Source organism: Giraffa tippelskirchi, chromosome 6 (genome assembly GCF_054371585.1).
Source record: "Giraffa tippelskirchi isolate mGirTip1 chromosome 6, T2T-mGirTip1v1.2.pri, whole genome shotgun sequence".
Lineage (NCBI taxonomy): Eukaryota > Metazoa > Chordata > Mammalia > Artiodactyla > Giraffidae > Giraffa > Giraffa tippelskirchi.
In genome coordinates this window covers 13,167,957-13,186,222 of record NC_137280.1, presented here as the reverse complement: position 1 = coordinate 13,186,222, position 18,266 = coordinate 13,167,957, and the positions used below count along the sequence as shown (strand labels likewise).

General features: G+C 38.8%; 1 protein-coding gene across 11 annotated transcripts in view; it reads right to left on the bottom strand.

The window, feature by feature from the left end:
* The window catches only part of CPQ (carboxypeptidase Q), a 548,292-nt gene that overhangs the window by 360,432 nt on the left and 169,594 nt on the right, over positions 1-18,266 (bottom strand). For all 11 annotated transcript variants that reach the window (XR_014057991.1, XM_081505175.1, XM_081505172.1 and 8 more), the window contains one exon: positions 3,089-3,296. Coding sequence is in view for 10 of the 11 variants with exons in the window: in XM_081505175.1 (XP_081361301.1) it covers positions 3,089-3,296 (208 nt within the window). In the remaining variant the exon portion in view is untranslated. The remainder of the gene's footprint in view (positions 1-3,088; positions 3,297-18,266) is intronic.

The window sequence follows — 18,266 nt, the reverse complement described above, 5'->3', positions numbered from 1 at the left end:
AAAATAAATCTTGAAGGACAGTGTGAGATAGTGAGAAAGGGAATAGAAGGTTGCACAGGAGAAAGTATTTGCAAAATCGTGAAACTTTGAGGAAATGGGCTGCATTGGGGAAGTTTTAGTGATTCCTGCTCAATATGTATTTGCTAAAATGACAAAGAGCAGAACCTAGGAGATGTGGTAGCTACTAGAAATGATGGATAAGGGAAGAGGAAAAAATAATCAAGTACCATCTACCTTTAGAAGGCAGAAGAGATGGCATCGTTTTCAATGAAATAGAAAATGCAGGAGAAAAATGTGGAAGAATGAGTTCAATTTTGAAAAAGAAAGAAATTGAGATAGCTATGGAACACCCAAAAGACGAATCAGCAGGTACTTGGACATGTGGACCTAGAGGTCAGGCAGTGGTATGGACAGGAGAGGTGAGTTTGGAAAGGGCCACTGCACAGGTGCCAGCTGAAGCCGGAAGCAGAGTGGGATGGCTCAGGTAGAATACTCATAGCTTGAAGCCAGAGAAACAGGGAAGGAAAAATGAAAATGGGAAAGAGGGAAGGAGCGAGAAAAAACATGAGAAAGAAGTCACAGATGCCAAAGATTATGGAAAAAAAAAAAAACAGTTAATAGTAAGAAACACTTCAGAGCGGTGAAATATGAGGACAGCCTGAGAAATGTCCACTATATTCAATTAGGCAGCTATCTGTGACCTTAACAAGTTGCATTTCAGCGTTGGGAAGAGCTAAGTTAAGATAGTCTGGAGAGTGAATGAGGGATAAAGAATTAGAGACAGGAATGCAGAATACTCTTTAAAGAAAACTGGTTTCTAAAAAACAATTAGCTCAAAGTGGAGAGAGAGAGTTGTTTAATTTTGATTTTCATTTTTCAAGAAGCAAGACTTAAACATGTTAACATGTTGAATTCTCTGAACTTTTATTTCTCTGTAAAATGGGGATAATAATGTTGCTGCTTCTTGGTCCATTGGATTATTGTCAGAACAAATAAGATGAAAGATGACATATGTGAAAGAGTCTAAAGTTCTACATAAACAGCAATGTTAGTTTGTATTTATAAATGTTGAAAATATAGAGTTATAAAAGTTAAGAGTCCATTGAAATATGGCTGGCTATAAAGCCAATGAAAAATTATAATCAGTCTAGATCTAGAAATATTAAGCAAAATACCTTTTGAACACACACTACATGTTGGCAACCCCAAATCTTAGAGTCTAATGACAGAGGCTAATTTTGCTGGGCAAATTTCTTCTGGTCACCTAGGTTACAGCCTGAGTTTCCAGATGTCTTAGTCATACCAGGGGGAAAAAAAAAAAGGCCAGTGAACCTGGGCAGATTGCTGTGCATTAAATCATCTGGGAATTTATTAGTCATATGAGTAGTAGTTTTTAAATAAATGTTTCTGGCATTTACCCAGTTTCTCAAAGCAACAGACTAGCCCCATAATTTAGGTCTCATGACCAGCGAAACCATGGTGAATAGCCACAAGCTGCTGAGTATGTTATTCTAAGGAGTGACTGAAGTATTCTGGGAAGTGAGCTAGCCATCTCAGGACTTCCTGCCTGGGAAGACTAACCATCTGAAAGAATATGGTCCAATCATTATTTCATTAGTCACCAAACTTTTAAGGACTCTACAAAGAGCATTATTTTAAGCACTATGACATCACTATAACTAGGTTTTCTCTCTTATAACTTGTAACAAGTGGTTTTAGCGTGCCCCAACTTCCTCCCCTGGGAAGATATCTTATCCCTGTAAAAGAAAAATGTCCCTTTCCTTTTCTGGGCACTTTTGAACAACTCCTCTGACTGGGCTCTGATGTCTCCTCAGTTATTTTCAAGGATGTAGGGTGCTAATTAATTGAGGTCAAGCAACTGTGACTCCAGCACCAAAGAACAATTGTGCAGAATACAGAAGTCTTCCTTTACAAAAGATACTAAGAATCTAGTCTTGAGACCCAAATAAACCCTATTTGCAATTACTTTTGCATGTTTCTTTTTTCTTAAACAGACTGAGCTACAAGACTAAAATGGTCTTTCTTTTATCCATGTTTCTCAAATATTTTATCCTTGATATGTGACACTACCATATGTAGCTATTAAATTGGCCCAATGTCTCCAGGTCAGTTTTTAGAACTTTTATCCACTGCAATGCCAAATTTCCTCCTAGGGCTGAGGGTCAATAAAGTGCTTTGCAAATACCTCAATCAGAAACACAAAGAAAAAGACAAAGCTTCCACTGCCCTCAAAATAGACCTTTATAGAAAACTGAGTATCTTTCATAAGTTTACCTCAATCTTAAAATAATTTTGTGAAAGTATTGTCGTTAATTATCACCAATTAATAGAATAGAATCCTGAGGCTCAAAGAGTTTTAAGAATATTCCAAGGTGGTATGAGATTAATAGGTATAAACTACTATGTATAAAATAAAGAAGGAACAAGAATATATTGTATAGCACAGGGAATTACAGGCATTATCTTGTAATAACTTATGGACTGTGATCTGCAAAAACACTGACTCACTTTGCTGTACGTCTGTTAACTAATACAATATTGTAAGTCAACTGTATTTCAATTAAAAAAAGAACATTCCCAAGGCCTCACGGTTCTTTAGAAGGAGAACCAGGTCTATATCCAAGGTCCTCTGCTGCCTCAACTCTTTCCAGTACACCATAGATGGCCCCCATCATGCTACCCACTTTATTTGTATTTCACTTCTCTAGCAACAATGGAAAAAAGCCTGGCTTCCTCTGAAGTCATTAGGAATCTTTGATGAAATACAGACGTGAATTCAGTTCTCCCTCCAATGAAAATACATAAAACATACTGGTTATATAAGGAATGTTATGGGATCATCGTGGATGTGGAAAACTTTTTAAAGGAATGCACAAATGATGCTTGGAATCCTGAAAAGGCCAAAGAAGATATTACAAACAAATGACCAAATGTGGAATAGGGGAAAATTCCATGAACAATCAGTATTTTCACTTGACTAGTTTGTTTTTATTTTGTAAGGGCTTCTCTTTGATGGAAAACCCTGGTTTTTTCAAATGAAGCATTTCAAATGAACTCAATGACCAACCTGTAGATGGAGAAGGAAGCCACAGATCGAATGAGGGATGCCAAAGCCCCCACTTTGGCAGCTTCCACCGCCCCCTGAACGCGGTACTGCACTGTTCCAGAGTAGTTGGTATAAGGTTGATTGTAAACGACGATCTTCCCTCTTGCATCTGGGGCCCTTCTCTGCAGTTCATCGAAAGAGGTCACCACCAGAACTTCCGCAGTAATGCCTACAAATAAAAGTCATGCAAGATTAACGCATGGTTTCCGATCAGCCAGGTTGAATTGGCACACAAAAGGTCACACATGCTCTATCCACTACATCTGGCAAACCGGTTTGCAAAGATCAAAGTTTCAGAGCCATTTGCTATGGGAGAAAGACTGTGGGGGTTAGCCAGTTTCCCAAGAAAGAGAAAAGGCATTCAAAACATTTAATATACGACTCATTAGGTTTTTCAACTCGCTTGACCAGCTGCTATTAAATCACAAATTGCTTGCAAAGATGTCTTTTTTTGTCTCTTTCCCACCCTAACAGGTCATGAGTTTCACAGAATGACACTAATTATTTACTTAAAAAACGCATTTTAGAAAGCTCCCCTTGGGATTAATGAAACACATATTAATCTTTTCATAAAACTATTTTGATATGTGGCTAAACAACGTTCATTGACATCATACAAAGGATGGCAGTTTATAAAAAAATATTCTTAGCAGCCAATGATCTTCATACATCCAAATTTTAACAAATACTTAATGTAACTTCTCCCAAGAGCCACAAAAAGTCAGCTTGTTTTCTTTCCTTCTTTGTACTGAACCCTTTTAAAGAATGTGAAAACTGCCCATGTCTCAATTTATAAGACTTGTTCATTACCAAACATATCACTATTTTTCACCTAAAAATTCTGAAGATGCTATATAACTGTTCTATAATCCTCTTGTCTCATTTAGAAAGATGTGACATCTTTTTTCACACCACAAGTCTTGCCCAAATCTTCCTGATGAGGACAGGGTTTCACAGCTTCTGAGAAGTCATTCAAAAACTGCCAGACCACTGAGGATTCAATTTGATGGCGCAGTTACAGTGACAAGAAAAAAAAATATTTAGCAACAAAGGCCAGATGCAGTAGCTAAATATAACTATCTAAAGTAAAGAGGCAGGCGCCTACTGTTTTATGGCTTTAGCCAGGCAGTCATGAAATATGGCAGTAAAAACCCAAGTATCAACATGGATTTGGCATATTTCTTTCATCTTGCAAACTAGAGAACCAAGTTCTTTTGGAAGCTTAACATGTCATTAAAATAGTAACTGTTACTTGGAAAATCCTTTTTAAATGCACTGCAGGTATGAGAGAATTCTTGCTTTCAACATGGGCCCCACCACAATGGACCCTTTGAGCTGGTTGCTCTCCGCTTCTGGTTCCACCACCCAGACTGAATCTGTGCTATCACTTTAAAGTGATTGACTACAGATCTATGTCTCCGCCACCATTCAGAACTCAGAACTTAATTCATAATCTAAAGAAAGCAATGTACAGTTATGAAAAGTAAGGAAGCCACTAGCTTTTTCACATGATAAATACATGTAAGAATACAAATAAAAGCTTAGCTAGACAGAGTTTGAGATTCAAAACTTCTTGAAACCTGGAGTTACCTTGAAATTTGACTGGCATTATTGTTGGCATGTCACAGGAATTTTGTTGATGCTTTTCAGCTGTTCCTAATGAATAACAGATTCGATGGTCCACCCAAAGGGTGTCCCAGCAATGGGGTAATTTTGGCATCTGGATTGGAGCCACTAGAAATGAAGCCAAGTTTCTATAAATTTTCATTGGCCACTGCAAAATTAAAATCATACAAGGGTAGTGCTTCACTAGGGTCTCCGGTTCAAGTTCTTTTAACAAATGTGAGTGACAGAGTCCTAATGAGCCAAAACCTAACCTAGACATCAGTTGCCAATGCAAAACACTAGAAGCAGCTATAGGTCAAAACCTACCACCAAGAACTGCAAGAAGTCTTCAAATTAATCTGTTTTCCTGAAAGCTTAGGGTCATTTCGGATTCCTCTGTCTCCTTCATCCTCCAAGTCCCATCAGTCCTCAAATACTGAGACTCTTATCCCTTAAGTATTAACTGAAAGCAGGTTCTCTGCTCTGCCACATCACACCTCTCCCATCAGGCTCTGGTATCCTGTTTGGACCATGAATTCCTCCTTGTTCACCTCACACCACTAGTGTCCCAGCCTCCAGCCCAGCTCCCTCAAATTTAACTTTCACAGAGCTGCCAGAGTGAAGGAATCGAACTGCTGAAAAGTCAGAGCAGTCTGTGTCACCATCTCCCTGTCCCCTGCCCCCTCTGCTGATTACCCGTCTCGTCAACATAACAGTCAAAGCCTGTCTATCTCTATAGACACGGGCTCCCTTTTATTTTAAATTCGGTCAACACTAAAGTTAAAAGTTCCCACTCTCACCACAGCAGCTCACTTCTCAGTGTCTTTGTTCACGCTATGGTACATATGTCTTGTTGACCCCACTCTCCCAACTTTGTCATGTGACTAACACCTATTTATCCCTCAGATGCTGTTTGAAAATCACTCCCTCAGACTCTACTCAATATTCTGCCACAGCCTATATGGGGAAAGAATCTAAGAAAGAGTAGATATATGAATCTGTATGACTGATTCACTTTACTGTACACCTGAAACTAGCACAACATTGTAAATCAACTATTCAGTTAAGTTCAGTCTCTCAGTCATGTCTGACTCTTTGTGACCCCATGGACCGCAGCACGATAGGCCTCCCTGTCCGTCACCAACTCCCGGAGTTTACTCAAACTCATGTCCATTGAGTCAGTGATGCCATCCAACCATCTCATTCTCTGTCAACTATACTCCAATAAAAATAAAATTTAAATAGGAAATAGAAAAAAAAAAGAATCATTACTTTAGGGGAACATTCTCAAGGCCTCTGGCCTCTTTGTCTCATCCCTCTCCCCCTACCTCCAGGAAGGCTGGTTAATGTACCACTCAACTCTTGACTTTCAGAGTCTCCTGGGCATACCCAGGCACTAGACAATGTTGTTGTTTAGTTGCTCAGTCATGTCTGACTCTTCACAACCCCACGGACCGTAGCCCTCCAGGCTCCTCTGTCCATGGGATTTCCCTGGCAAGAATACTGGAGTGGGTTGCCATTTCCTTCTCCAGGGGATCTTCTCGACTCAGGGATGGAACCCAGGTCTCCTGCATTATCAGGCAGATTTTTTACCACTGAGCCACCAGGGATGCCTAAGAGACAATGAAACTTTGCTTATTTGTGATTGACAATACCACCTAAACTGGGAACTCTTCAGGGTCTGGGGCTGAGTTTGCTTTGGCTTGTATCTCCTGGGCCTAACTAACATAGTGCTCAGCGTGTGTGTAGGCAGCCAGTCAATAAGCTTTCCTCAAATGGCACTGCTCCAAATAAGGGGCCATTGACTGGATCTAAAGCATTTCCATAGAAGTGCAATTTTATCTTTAAAGTTTGAGAGCACTTCTCCCACAATAACTCAGCAGTCTGACTCTCTGACCACCCAGAGCACAGCTGCACAGCAATAACCAAGCAAAAAAGGCCTTAGGGCAGTCAGAACAGAAATATAAATCCCAAGTATAAAAACTCAGGCACTTGAACACAAGGATGCTCTTCTGCTCTTAAAGCCTAGTTAGTTACCCTTATTTATATAAAATTCTAAATCTAGTGCTTAAACCTATGAACTATGAGAAACAATAAATCAGAAAGAAGAGATAGGTTTGGAAGCTGATAGCAGTATCACAAAAAAAAAATAAAAAAGCAATGTCAGAGACAGGAACATGAAATATAACAAATACACACTTACTGACATTTTCGCAGTATCACAGAAATGTTCTGTGGGCTGACACGGTAGCCATTAGACACATGCGGCTACCAGCACGTTATTTATGTATTTACTTGGCTGCTCCAGGTCTTAGCTGTGACATGCAGGATTTTTGATCTACATTTTGATAGGCAGGCTCTTAGTTGCAGCATAGGAACTCTTAGCTGTGGCATGTGGGATCTAGTTCCCTGACCAGGGATCAAACCCAAGCCTTCTGCATTGGGAGTGCAGAGTCTTAGCCACTGGACTACCAGCAGGGTCCCCCTGAACACTTCAGATGTGACTAATGTGACTCAGAAACTGGATTTTTAATGTCATTTCTTTTAATCAACTTATATTCAAATTTAGATAGCCACATGTAAATAGTGGCTACTGTGTAGAATGCATAATCACCGCAGGCTCAGCTATCACGTAGGCAGATGGCCAAAAGCATCTCTGCTGGCCCCGAGGGCCTTGCTTCAGGACAGTTCAGGAACAGACGTGGCTGTCACGGCAGGGCCTCCTACTGCAGCCTGTATTCAGTACCCACTGTTTGGGAAATCAGGGTATGTACAAAAATACTTTGGTAAGATTTTTGCTCAAAATGAATAAAATAAAACCAGGCCATCCGGAAAACCTCACTCTTCCATGTTAGTTGTGTTTTGACACATTACACAAAGGAAACGCTTCTGCTCTCCTACAAACCAGCAGGCTCCTATTCTTTTCTCTCCTCTCTGCTCCCTTCTTCTCATGCCCTCATTCTAAAAACTAGCACATGAAAACCTCAAACATAAGACCATCATCAGATGTCCTGAACTCCTTAATAATTGTAACCCACTCCCAACCCCCTATCTCTCTTTTCTAGCTTAATTTTTCAATAGCAGTTGTCAGCTTCCAGCCACTTCTACTACAGTAATGTAAGCTCCGTGGGGCGGGCTGTGGGGGTTGGGGGGCGGACTGTGGGGGTGGGGGGGTGGGTAGAAATTCTTGTCTGCCTTATTCATTAATATTATCAAAATGCCTGAAGTGGTACCTGACATATAATAAGTGAAATTTACTCACACACACTCATAGGCACAAATACACACATGTACACATGCATATATAGAATGAAATAAAGAGAAACCAAAAAATACAAGTGTAATAATACCCCATCCATGATCACTCCCCTAAAATGTATACTTCCAAGGAACTTATATGTTTCTGTAGGTGAGTATAATTGATAAAATAATAATAGTGATATTTGAGTATCTATTGTTTAAACTAGTGTTCATAGCAACGCTGCAAAGCAGTCATTAGGAACACGGACGCGCATAGAAATAAATTTACACAACTACGAGATGTTGAAACTGAGAGTTGAATTACTGGTCATCTGAATCCAAGGGTCATGCTCTTCCTATTAACATCATTGCTATCTTCTTTCGAAATGTAAAACATATCAAAAGAAAAGCTCTGGATTTTCATCTGAAGAGGAATAAGAAACATAAGTAAGTCTATAAAAGCCTGCCTAAAGTTATCCTTATTTTTTTCTTCATCTTGCTCATATAGAGGAGCACTGTTATCACACTAGGTCCCAATCTTCTCACAGGGGAGTTGTGAGGGATGGTTCACTCTAGGACAAGAGTCATCAAACTGTTAGAGTAATGAAGAGAATGGTGGTAGTTCATTCTGAAGAAAATTTAAGACTGAAGGTAAAAGTATTCATGTTACAAAGTGATTCTCTTAGCTAAAGCTGATTATATCATAAAAGAATAGTATAAAAATCCTCAGGTTCCCTTCTATTCTCCACACCTAATTTTCAAAATTGATTCGCTTATTTTTTTAAACACTTTACCCTGTGCATAACTAGTGCTGCAGTTTTCTTGCAGAGACAACAGATGCTGACCGCTGTGGTGTTGGCTGGGATCATTTATTCTATGGAAAATTTGATACAGAGACTCAAATCTCAGTCTCTTCTGTCCTGATTCCTCCCAAGAACAGTTAAGAGTAGGAAGATAGTGACGTGAGAATTTCATAATGTTTTCTATTATTAAAAGGAAAAGATTACAGACAGAAAAACATGTCTCTGGGGCTCAATTCAAAGTGGGAAGTCTCAGGAAATGGATTCTGATTTCAGAAGACTTAACCCCAAACAAGAATTACTCTAGCCCCACCTAAAAGAAAGCCTAGTGTCTCACTCTTTACCACATAATCTTATACTAAGTGTGCTATACAAGGCTACTAGGTCCAATGGAATGGTTGGTTTTCCTGAGTTCAATTACAGAAAAAAGGATAAGAGCTGTTCTTGGAAATTTGATGTTTGGGCCTGAAGTGGTAAGGAAATTGCAAATTCATAGCAAGGCAAACAAAATGAACTTCAGAACAGTCCTTTCTGAGCATCCATCTTTGGGGGGAGAAGATTATGATTGTGCACCAACATTTCATGGAAGAACAAGCATTAAAGATTCAAAGTCATTCAAAAAATTTGCAGCCCTCCTACTAGGTGGGATTTGTGTTGAGCATTGGGGATAATAGGAATTTTAAGTTCCATTTCTGTCCTCAAAAGCTGTATAATATGGGGAAGAAAAATAGTTAAACAATAACTTTAAAACCATCCTGTACAGGATGTCACAAGTGCTGAAAGTACAGAGTAAAATTTCATGAAAAGAATAACATAAATCAATATCAATTCTGATAGGGGGAAATCTTACAAGTTTCCCAATAAGATAAAACTTTAAGTGGGACTTAAAAGATTTCAGTAGGCTAAAAACAAAGAAAAGGGCATTCCCAGGTAAAGAACAAAGAACGGAACCCCAAAATAGGTGAAACATCTATTCAAATTCAGTGAATAGGAGACTTTCTGCTAGGTCCCAAAAAACAGTGGGACACTCTAAAATCTTCTAATTGTTAACCAAGATATTTATGGACCCCTATTATTTTTTGAATTCTAAGAAGGCAAGCAAAAGAGTCTCCTTGAAATAATTTTCAGGAAAATATGGTTAAACTAATCTATTATCTTGTGAAAAAGTTGGCTTAAAGCTTAACATTCAGAAAACTAAGATCATGGCATCTGGTCCCATCACTTCATGGCAAATAGATGAGGAAATAGTGGAAACAGTGGCAGACTTTATTTTTGGGGGTTCCAAAATCACTGCAGATGGTGACTGCAGCCATGCAATTAAAAGACGCTTACTCCTTGGAAGAAAAGTTATGACTAACCTAGACTGCATATTAAAAAGCAGAGACATTACTTTGCCAACAAAGGTTCGCCTAGTCAAAGCTATAGCTTTTCCAGTAGTCATGTATGGATGTGAGAGTTGGACTATAGATAAAGCTGAGCGCCAAAGAATTGATGCTTTTGAACTGTGGTGTTGGAGAAGACTCTTGAGAGTCCCTTGGACTGCAAGGAGATCCAACCAGTCCATCCTAAAGGAAATCAGTCCTGAATATTCATTGGAAGGGATGATGCTGAAGCTGAAACTCCAATACTTTGGCCATCTGATGTGAAGAACTGACTCATTGGAAAAAACACTGATGCTGGGAAAGATTGAAGGTGGGAGGAGAAGGGGACGACGGAGGATGAGATGGTTGGATGGCATCACTGACTCAATGGACATAAGTTTGAGTAAACTCCAGGAGTTGGTGATAGACAGGGAGGCCTGGTGTGCTGCAGTCCACGGGGTCACAAAGAGTCAGACACAACTGAGCGACTAAACTGAACTGAAGCTATTATCTGAGTGAAAGTTAGAAGAGCAAGAGGCAAAGCACCGCTCCAGTGACTGAGCCACCCTATCCACACTGGCCTCCGAGAGCCGGCTCCAATCAAACCTTGTCCGTCCACCTTGCAAGTGAGCCCGGATCTGACTTCATCACAATCCAAGGACACAATAAATTCTCACCATTTCGTTTGTTCAATATCACAGCGTGCTGCAAGCCGTCTTTCCACACTAACACTTGAGGACGGGCCACAAGCAAAGCAGGTTGCCTACCTTTACCTCTAAAATACAGAGTGTGCATGTTTTGTCATTTGCTGGGGAGGTACCTACCCCAGGACCATTATGTTTAATCAATATGTAATGTAGACCATTCAGGTTGTCCAGAGACCCAACTCAGCAACACCCTTAGCCACAGCATACAGCACAGACCAGTCCTTAGCAATCTGATCACTTAGAATCCAAACTGATTCCACAGCAGGGAAAGCAGTCACACAGTTAGCCACCTTGATGAACCTGAGTGATTATCAAAGGGAGCATTCACAGCCTAGAACATGAGATGTACTGTGTTTGAAACACAGTTGCTTTGAAACATGATTGGTTTGAAACATGTCTGAAGTGGTAGCCTTCTCCCCAGCCCCTGGTATTTCCTTGTAATGGGGATTGCTGTGCGTGAGTGAGGGCTTTCGCCAAAACCAGTTAACTAATACGACTGGTAAAGTGAGCAGGCGCAAGATACTGTGCCCCCAGGTCAGCTTCCAATAGTACGTAAGGAATAAAATCCACAGGCCTCAGTGATAGTGGGGATACAGAGGTGAGTTTCTATAGACTAAAACAGGGTTCGTTTTAGCTTTGCTGAGAAGGTGTGCCGTTAGTTGCTCACTCGTGTCTGACTCTTTGTGACCCCATAGACTGTAGCCCGCCAGGCTCCTCTGTTCATGGTATTTTCCAAGCAAGAATACTGGAGTGGGTTGCCATTTCCTTCTCCAGGGAATCTTCCTGAGATCAAACCCAGGTCTTCTGCATTGCAGACAGATTCTCTACCATCTGAGCCACCAGGGAAGTCCTTGCGACCCAGGAACGAGTGTTGAGGGACTACAGGACATTGCCAGGGAGGTTGGGGAGAGGTGGAAGGGAGGAGAGTACTGAGATTCCAGTACGTACAGAGTAAGGGAGAGGATGGCGGGAGAGGAGGCGGGCGGTGTGTAAGCAACATCACACGGCAGCCCTGTAGCTGTACTAGGGAAGGCATTTGGGTGGGGATTGAGAAGTCAGGCAAATTCAGATTTACATTTAGAAAACTTCAGTGGGCTCAGGGTGATGGAGCATTGGAGGAGGTAAGGAAAGGAGGAGGGCCTGGAGGACGGCTGCCACATTCTGCCTGAGAGGTGACAGTGGCTTGGAGTAGCGCGGGGCAGTGGAGAAAAAGAACAGTGAACCCACTTTGAGCAATAGTGTGGAAGGGACATCTTTCACTGCGATGGGGAAACTGACTTGGAGTTTTGCACTCCACTATCCATACTGCCCAATCTACATAACGATTTTCCTGACGAAAGTTGTATATAAACTGAAATTTAATGATCAAATCATTCAAAATGAAGAAGACAATTTTGAAAATTTTTGTGCACAGACCAGCACAGACTGGTCTGTGCTGTATGCTGTGGCTAAACAGCATTTTTGTTTGCTTAATTTCTATTGAAGTGTAGTTGACTTACAATATTGTGCTAGTTTCAGGTGACCAGCAAAATAAATCAGTTATACATATCTCCACTTTTTCAGATTCTTTTCCCATATAGGTCATTACAGAGTATTGAGCAGAGAGTTTCTTGTGTTATGGAGCAGGTCCTTATTAGTTATCTATTTTACATATACTACACAAGTGTGTATATTTCAATCCCACTCTCTCAATTTATCCCTCTCCCCTCACCCCTTGTTAATCATAAAATTGTTTTCTATTTCTATTTTGTAGATAACTTCACTTACACTCTTATTTAAAAAATTCCACATGTAAGTGATACCATATGATATTTGTCTTTCTCCATCTAAACAATGTAAATCCTATTGGTAAAACAAGCATCTTACTCTAAAACTTTTTAACAAAGTGTTTATATATTACACTATATATACATTATTCTTCATGATATACTTTAAATGGGGTAGTTCTTTATCAGTAATAAGAAGTCTCCAACATTATATATTGGCTACAAAGCTCACTAGCCCTTGATCCTGAACAAGTTGCCCAACTTTCCCTAGCCTATAACATGAGAATCACAATAATATTGATACCACCAGGATTCATGGGAGCACTGTATAAGATGATAGAGGTAAAAATTACTCTGTGTATTACAAAGCATTATAAGACAAGAGTAGGTATGCAAGGGTTTTGGACATACATAGAATAAGTATAAGCAATAAATATATGATTTATTTAAAATTACATTTCAAACGATTAGCAGAAGTAAAACAAAAATAGTGGGTATGACTTCAACAAAGAGGGAGCCTCTTGGCTAAGAGCAGAGCTAGTCTTTATCAGGTCAGACAGCTCCAGAGGCTGTGTGACTTCTTGTCAATTTAGACTAAATTGATAACTTAGGCAGCATATCATGAAGAACTCGAGTCAGGCTGTGCAAAGAGGTTGAGTAGGTTTCATGGGTCTGCTTGGCAGCAATGGGTACAGAAGGAGTGGTGGGAGAGAGGAGGAGGGAAGGGACATTTTTAAGTAGCATCAGAACAACAGGCCAAAACAGAAGAAGATGCCAGTAGCCCTATCTAAAATTACATCTATGCTACATTTGATGATTTCCTCTATGCTCGTCTATTAACAAAATGACCACCTACTCATCAATTGCCTTGTAAACTGCAGGGTATCTCTTGATACACTGGGTTTGGCCATGAGACTTGTTCTGGCCAATGGAATGTGAGTGACCAGGGTGTGTGGTCACAGCTGAGAGAGAAATACAAGAGCCATTGTTAAGTTTTGACTGTCTTTGAAGAGCCCTTTACTTTCAGCCATAAGAATGAAGTGTCCCAGATAGGGGGTTTCTCCTTCAGCCTGAATCCTGGGGTGATAAAAGATATCTGAGGTAGAAACAAAGGCATTACCAACTTTACATACATATTATATAAACATATATAATATACAATACACATATAAATATATTTTAAATACATTATTTAAAAAGTTTATGTTTGTAAATTTATGTTATATATATGAAATAAACCTTGGAACTTCCCAGGTGGCGCTCGTAGTAAAGAACCCACCTGCCAAAGCAGAAGACATAAGAGATGCGGGTTAGAGACGTGGGTTCGATCCCTGGGTCAGGAAGATCCCTGGAGGAGGGCATGGCAACCCACTCCAGTATTCTTGCCTGGAGAATCCTGTGGACAGAGGATCCTGATGGGCTATAGTCCATAGGGTTGCAAAGAGTTGGACATGACTGAAGCAACTTAGCACGCATGCATGCATATGACACAAAACTTAGTGGTTGCAAGCCACAGAGATTTGGGGGTTGTGTATCATGCATTACTGAGGAAGAGCTGAGTGATGTAGGAGCCTTGAATTCCAAGTTTCTATCGGTATTTTACAATCTGCAGCTGATGACAGATAAGATATAGAATAAATATATTTAATACCTTAGGGAAGACTGTTCAGTGAAAATTAGATAACTACTGTCTTCCTCCTATCAAACATCAAAGTGATCAAACACCAAACAGTAGAAAGAAAACAAATCTGAAGAAGAATTTAGTAAGAGTCAGTGATTTAACACACATAGACTAAATGACAAAGAATTTTAAGTAGGAGATAAGCCCTAGAGATCATTAAAATACAGTCTTGGCAGCTCAGTTAGCTAACTCACCTGATGTTACTTCTAAAGAAACAAGAAGCCCTGTTGTGCAGTTAAATAATTCTATATACTTCCAGGAGATTTCAATATTTCATAGCTAAATGAATTTTCTAAATTCCATCTTCAAAAATCAAGGGCAAAAATGATAGAAACTGGTGTGCTTATGTTTGTATCAAGTATAAAATAATGTTATTGTAGTGTTATATCAGAGAGATAAAATAACTGTGACAAGCTGGCATTCCAGAATGGGATTTTTGTAAAGCGATGTTTTGAAATGTTAAATGTCCTATGCTCTTCTTAGAGAAGTAAAAGTTGGGGGAAAAAATACTGTAACCAAACAGAATTTCTGCTCTCAATAATAAGAAACCTGGCTCAGTTTCATGATTAGTTTGATACAGCAATTTGCCTCTAAAAGAAGGTTCTAGAGACATGATTGAAATATCAGAGCCATATGCATTACATGAGAAAATTTCCTGGATGCTGTTTATTAAAGTCCATTGACTGAAAGGACATACACAGCTATCAATGCCAACCCCATTATAATTATAATTAAAAGCCATCACCATACAGTTTAAGCAGAAGCGATTTAAGCATAAAGGCATTAACCACATTTAATAGGTGAGAAAATATGAAGTTATAGGAAGGTACAGGAAAGCTTAAGTATTTTATCAAACTAGAAAGTGGCAGAATTTGAATATGAATTTGGGTCAGACTGACTCCGAATCCATGCTCTTCTTCCCCCATCCCACACAGCTTCCCTCCCAGTGAACTCAGGTAAGCATATACTGATAAGCTTTCTAGGACTCTCTCCTCAGGTGGCCAATCATCTTCGAAGGTGCCCAATAACAGATCCTATTCCACAAATCCCTGGACTTAGAAAGTGGAAAAGAAAAGCAAACATGTTCTGAAGCCTCACAAATGAATAAGTACCATTAACTTTTCAAATATTCAAAGATCTTATGTTGCCTTCGGGATACACAAATTCACTTATTCCTTACATCCTCTACCCTATCCCTTCTTGTTTTACACATAATCCATCCTTCTACGCTCGGCCAAATATCTATTTGATTCAGCACGTAAATGAATCAAACTAGACTCAGCTTAAATAAGTGACGTTAGGGTGGAAGAGGTGTATTTTTTTTTTTTTTTGGTTGTCCCATGGCATGTGGGGTCTTAGTTCTCCAAGAATTGAACCTGCACCCCCTGCAGCAGAAGCACAGAGTCTTAACCACTGGACCACTAGGGAAGTCCCTATATTTCCATTTTAAAAGAGATGTTCACCTACAATAATTTGTTTATTCAATAAATGTATTTGAGTACTTCCAATATGCCAGGCCATTCCAAAGTGCTAAAGATACAATCAATGATATAGTGATTTCACTATGTGAAGATAACATTCTAGTGGGTAGGATCGGTAACCATCAAAAACAACAAACATATTATAATATAATTACAACTTAATACACAATGCTCTGAAATTGGAATCCTTGGGACTTGATCTGGTCTGACAGGATCTTGAAAATCTTCTAAGAAAAGGAAACAGTTAAGAAACTGTGAGATGAATAGACATTAAGCAGGTGGAGCAAGAGTGGAAAGGGAGAAATAAAATATTCCAAGTTGACCAAATAACATATGCAAAAGCTCTGAAGTGAGATGACATCTAAGGAACTGAAAGAAGACCAGGTAGAGTGGTAGAGTGATACAAAATGAAGATGGATAGGTAGAAGGAACCAATTTAGGCAGGATCTTGAAGGCCACTTTAAGGAATTCAGATATTTATCAATTAGTTGGAAATAATTGAGAGGTTTTAAGTGTGAACAGTGATAATCCATCTTCTATTTTTCAAGATCATATAGGACTGTATCCAAGGTGTTGATGACCTTGTAAGTTCATGTTTCAAGCATTAAATAAGAATAAAACAAGGTTGCTATCACAACTTCTATTCAGCAATATACTAGACATCTTAACCAATGAAGCAAGACAAGAAAATATATCAAATACTTAAGTATTGGAGAGGAAAGAACAAGATACCTTTATCTGAGAATGACATAATCATCTGTAGATAATCTGAGAAAAATCTATAGGGAAAATATTAGAGAAAATAGTTGCACTGTCTGCACAATCAATATACACAAATCAAAACATCCTATATACCAAGGAGACCCTGATTTTTAAAATGTAACAGAGAAAATCATGTTATTATTAATGGCAAAAGAAATTAACTTTAAAAAATTGTGAATATATTAGAGAAAAAAATCCATTCTTGTGCCTGTATTGAGAATGGAGGCCAAAAATAGCCTGGAATATCTCAATAACAACAAAACACAGAGAGGGTATTGCTAGATAGTATGACTTATTATAGAGCTTATATAATGAAAAATATAGTAGTACTATATGGAAAGAAAAAGAAACTAATGGAAAAGAATAGAGTCCAGAAATAGACCCACCCAGCCATGAAAGCTTGGTATATGATACAGGATGACAAAGAATACAACATTCCAAATCAACAGAGAAATGATAATTCTCTCAATGAATGATCCTAGAAAAATATAAAACTGTCCTCGACCTTCTAACATACGGAAAAATAAGTTATAGAGAGATCAAAGACATGAAAAATGAAAATCTTTTGAAATTTAACACAATCTCCATCAAAATCCCAACAAAATGTTTTGCAGAAATGGAAAAATTCATTGTAAAATTCACAATTCATTCTCAAGGGACTCCAAACAGCCAAAACAATATTTGAAAGAAAAACAAAGTTGGAGAATTCATATGGCCAGATTTCAAAACCATATTACAAAGCTACTGTAATAAAAACAGTGTAGTACTGGCATAGAGCTAGATAAATAGGCCAATGAAATAGAATTGAGAACCCAAGGAAAAAACCCTCACAAATATAGTTAATTGATCTTTGACAAGGCCATCAAGACAACTTCAACATCTGATGTTGGGAAAACTAGATATCCACATGTAAAGGAGAAATTGAAAGTTTACCTTACACCTTATACAAAATTTAACTCAAAATGGATTAAAGACCTAAACATAGACTTGAAACTATAAAACTCCTAAAAGAAATCAGGGGGAAAGCTTGATTACATTAGACTGGGCAATGATTTCTAGGGTATGTTACCAAAAGGGCAGGCAACAAAAACAAAAATAGACAACTGGTACTACATCAAACTTATACAATTTCTGTGTATCAAAGGACACAATCAACAGAGTGAAAAGGCAACCTACAGAATGAGAGAAAATATGGGATAATGGGAAAAAAATGCAATTCATAATTGGGTAATATCCAGAACACATAAAAGTACCCTACAACTCAACAACAACAACACAACACAAAGTTAATCTGATTAACTGATTAAAAAATAGGGAAAGACATGAATACACATAAACACAATGAGATATTACCTCACATCCCTTAAGATGGCTACTATCACAAAAACAAAAGATAACAAGTGTTCATAGGATATGGAGAAACTGGAACTCCTGTGCACTCTTAGTGAGATTGAAAAATGGCACAACCAAAATACAAAACACATCACCATTCCTCAAAAAATTAAAAACAGAGCTACCATATGATCCAGAAATCCCACATGTGGGAATATATTCAAAGGATTGAAAGCATGGTCTCAAAGAGATATTTGAACACTCATGTTCATACTAGTACTATTCACAAAAGTCAAGAGGTGAAAGCAACCTAAATATCCATCAAGAGATGAACAGATAGCCATCTGTATGTCTTCTTTGGAGAAATGTCTGTTTAGTTCTTTGGCCCATTTTTTGATTGGGTC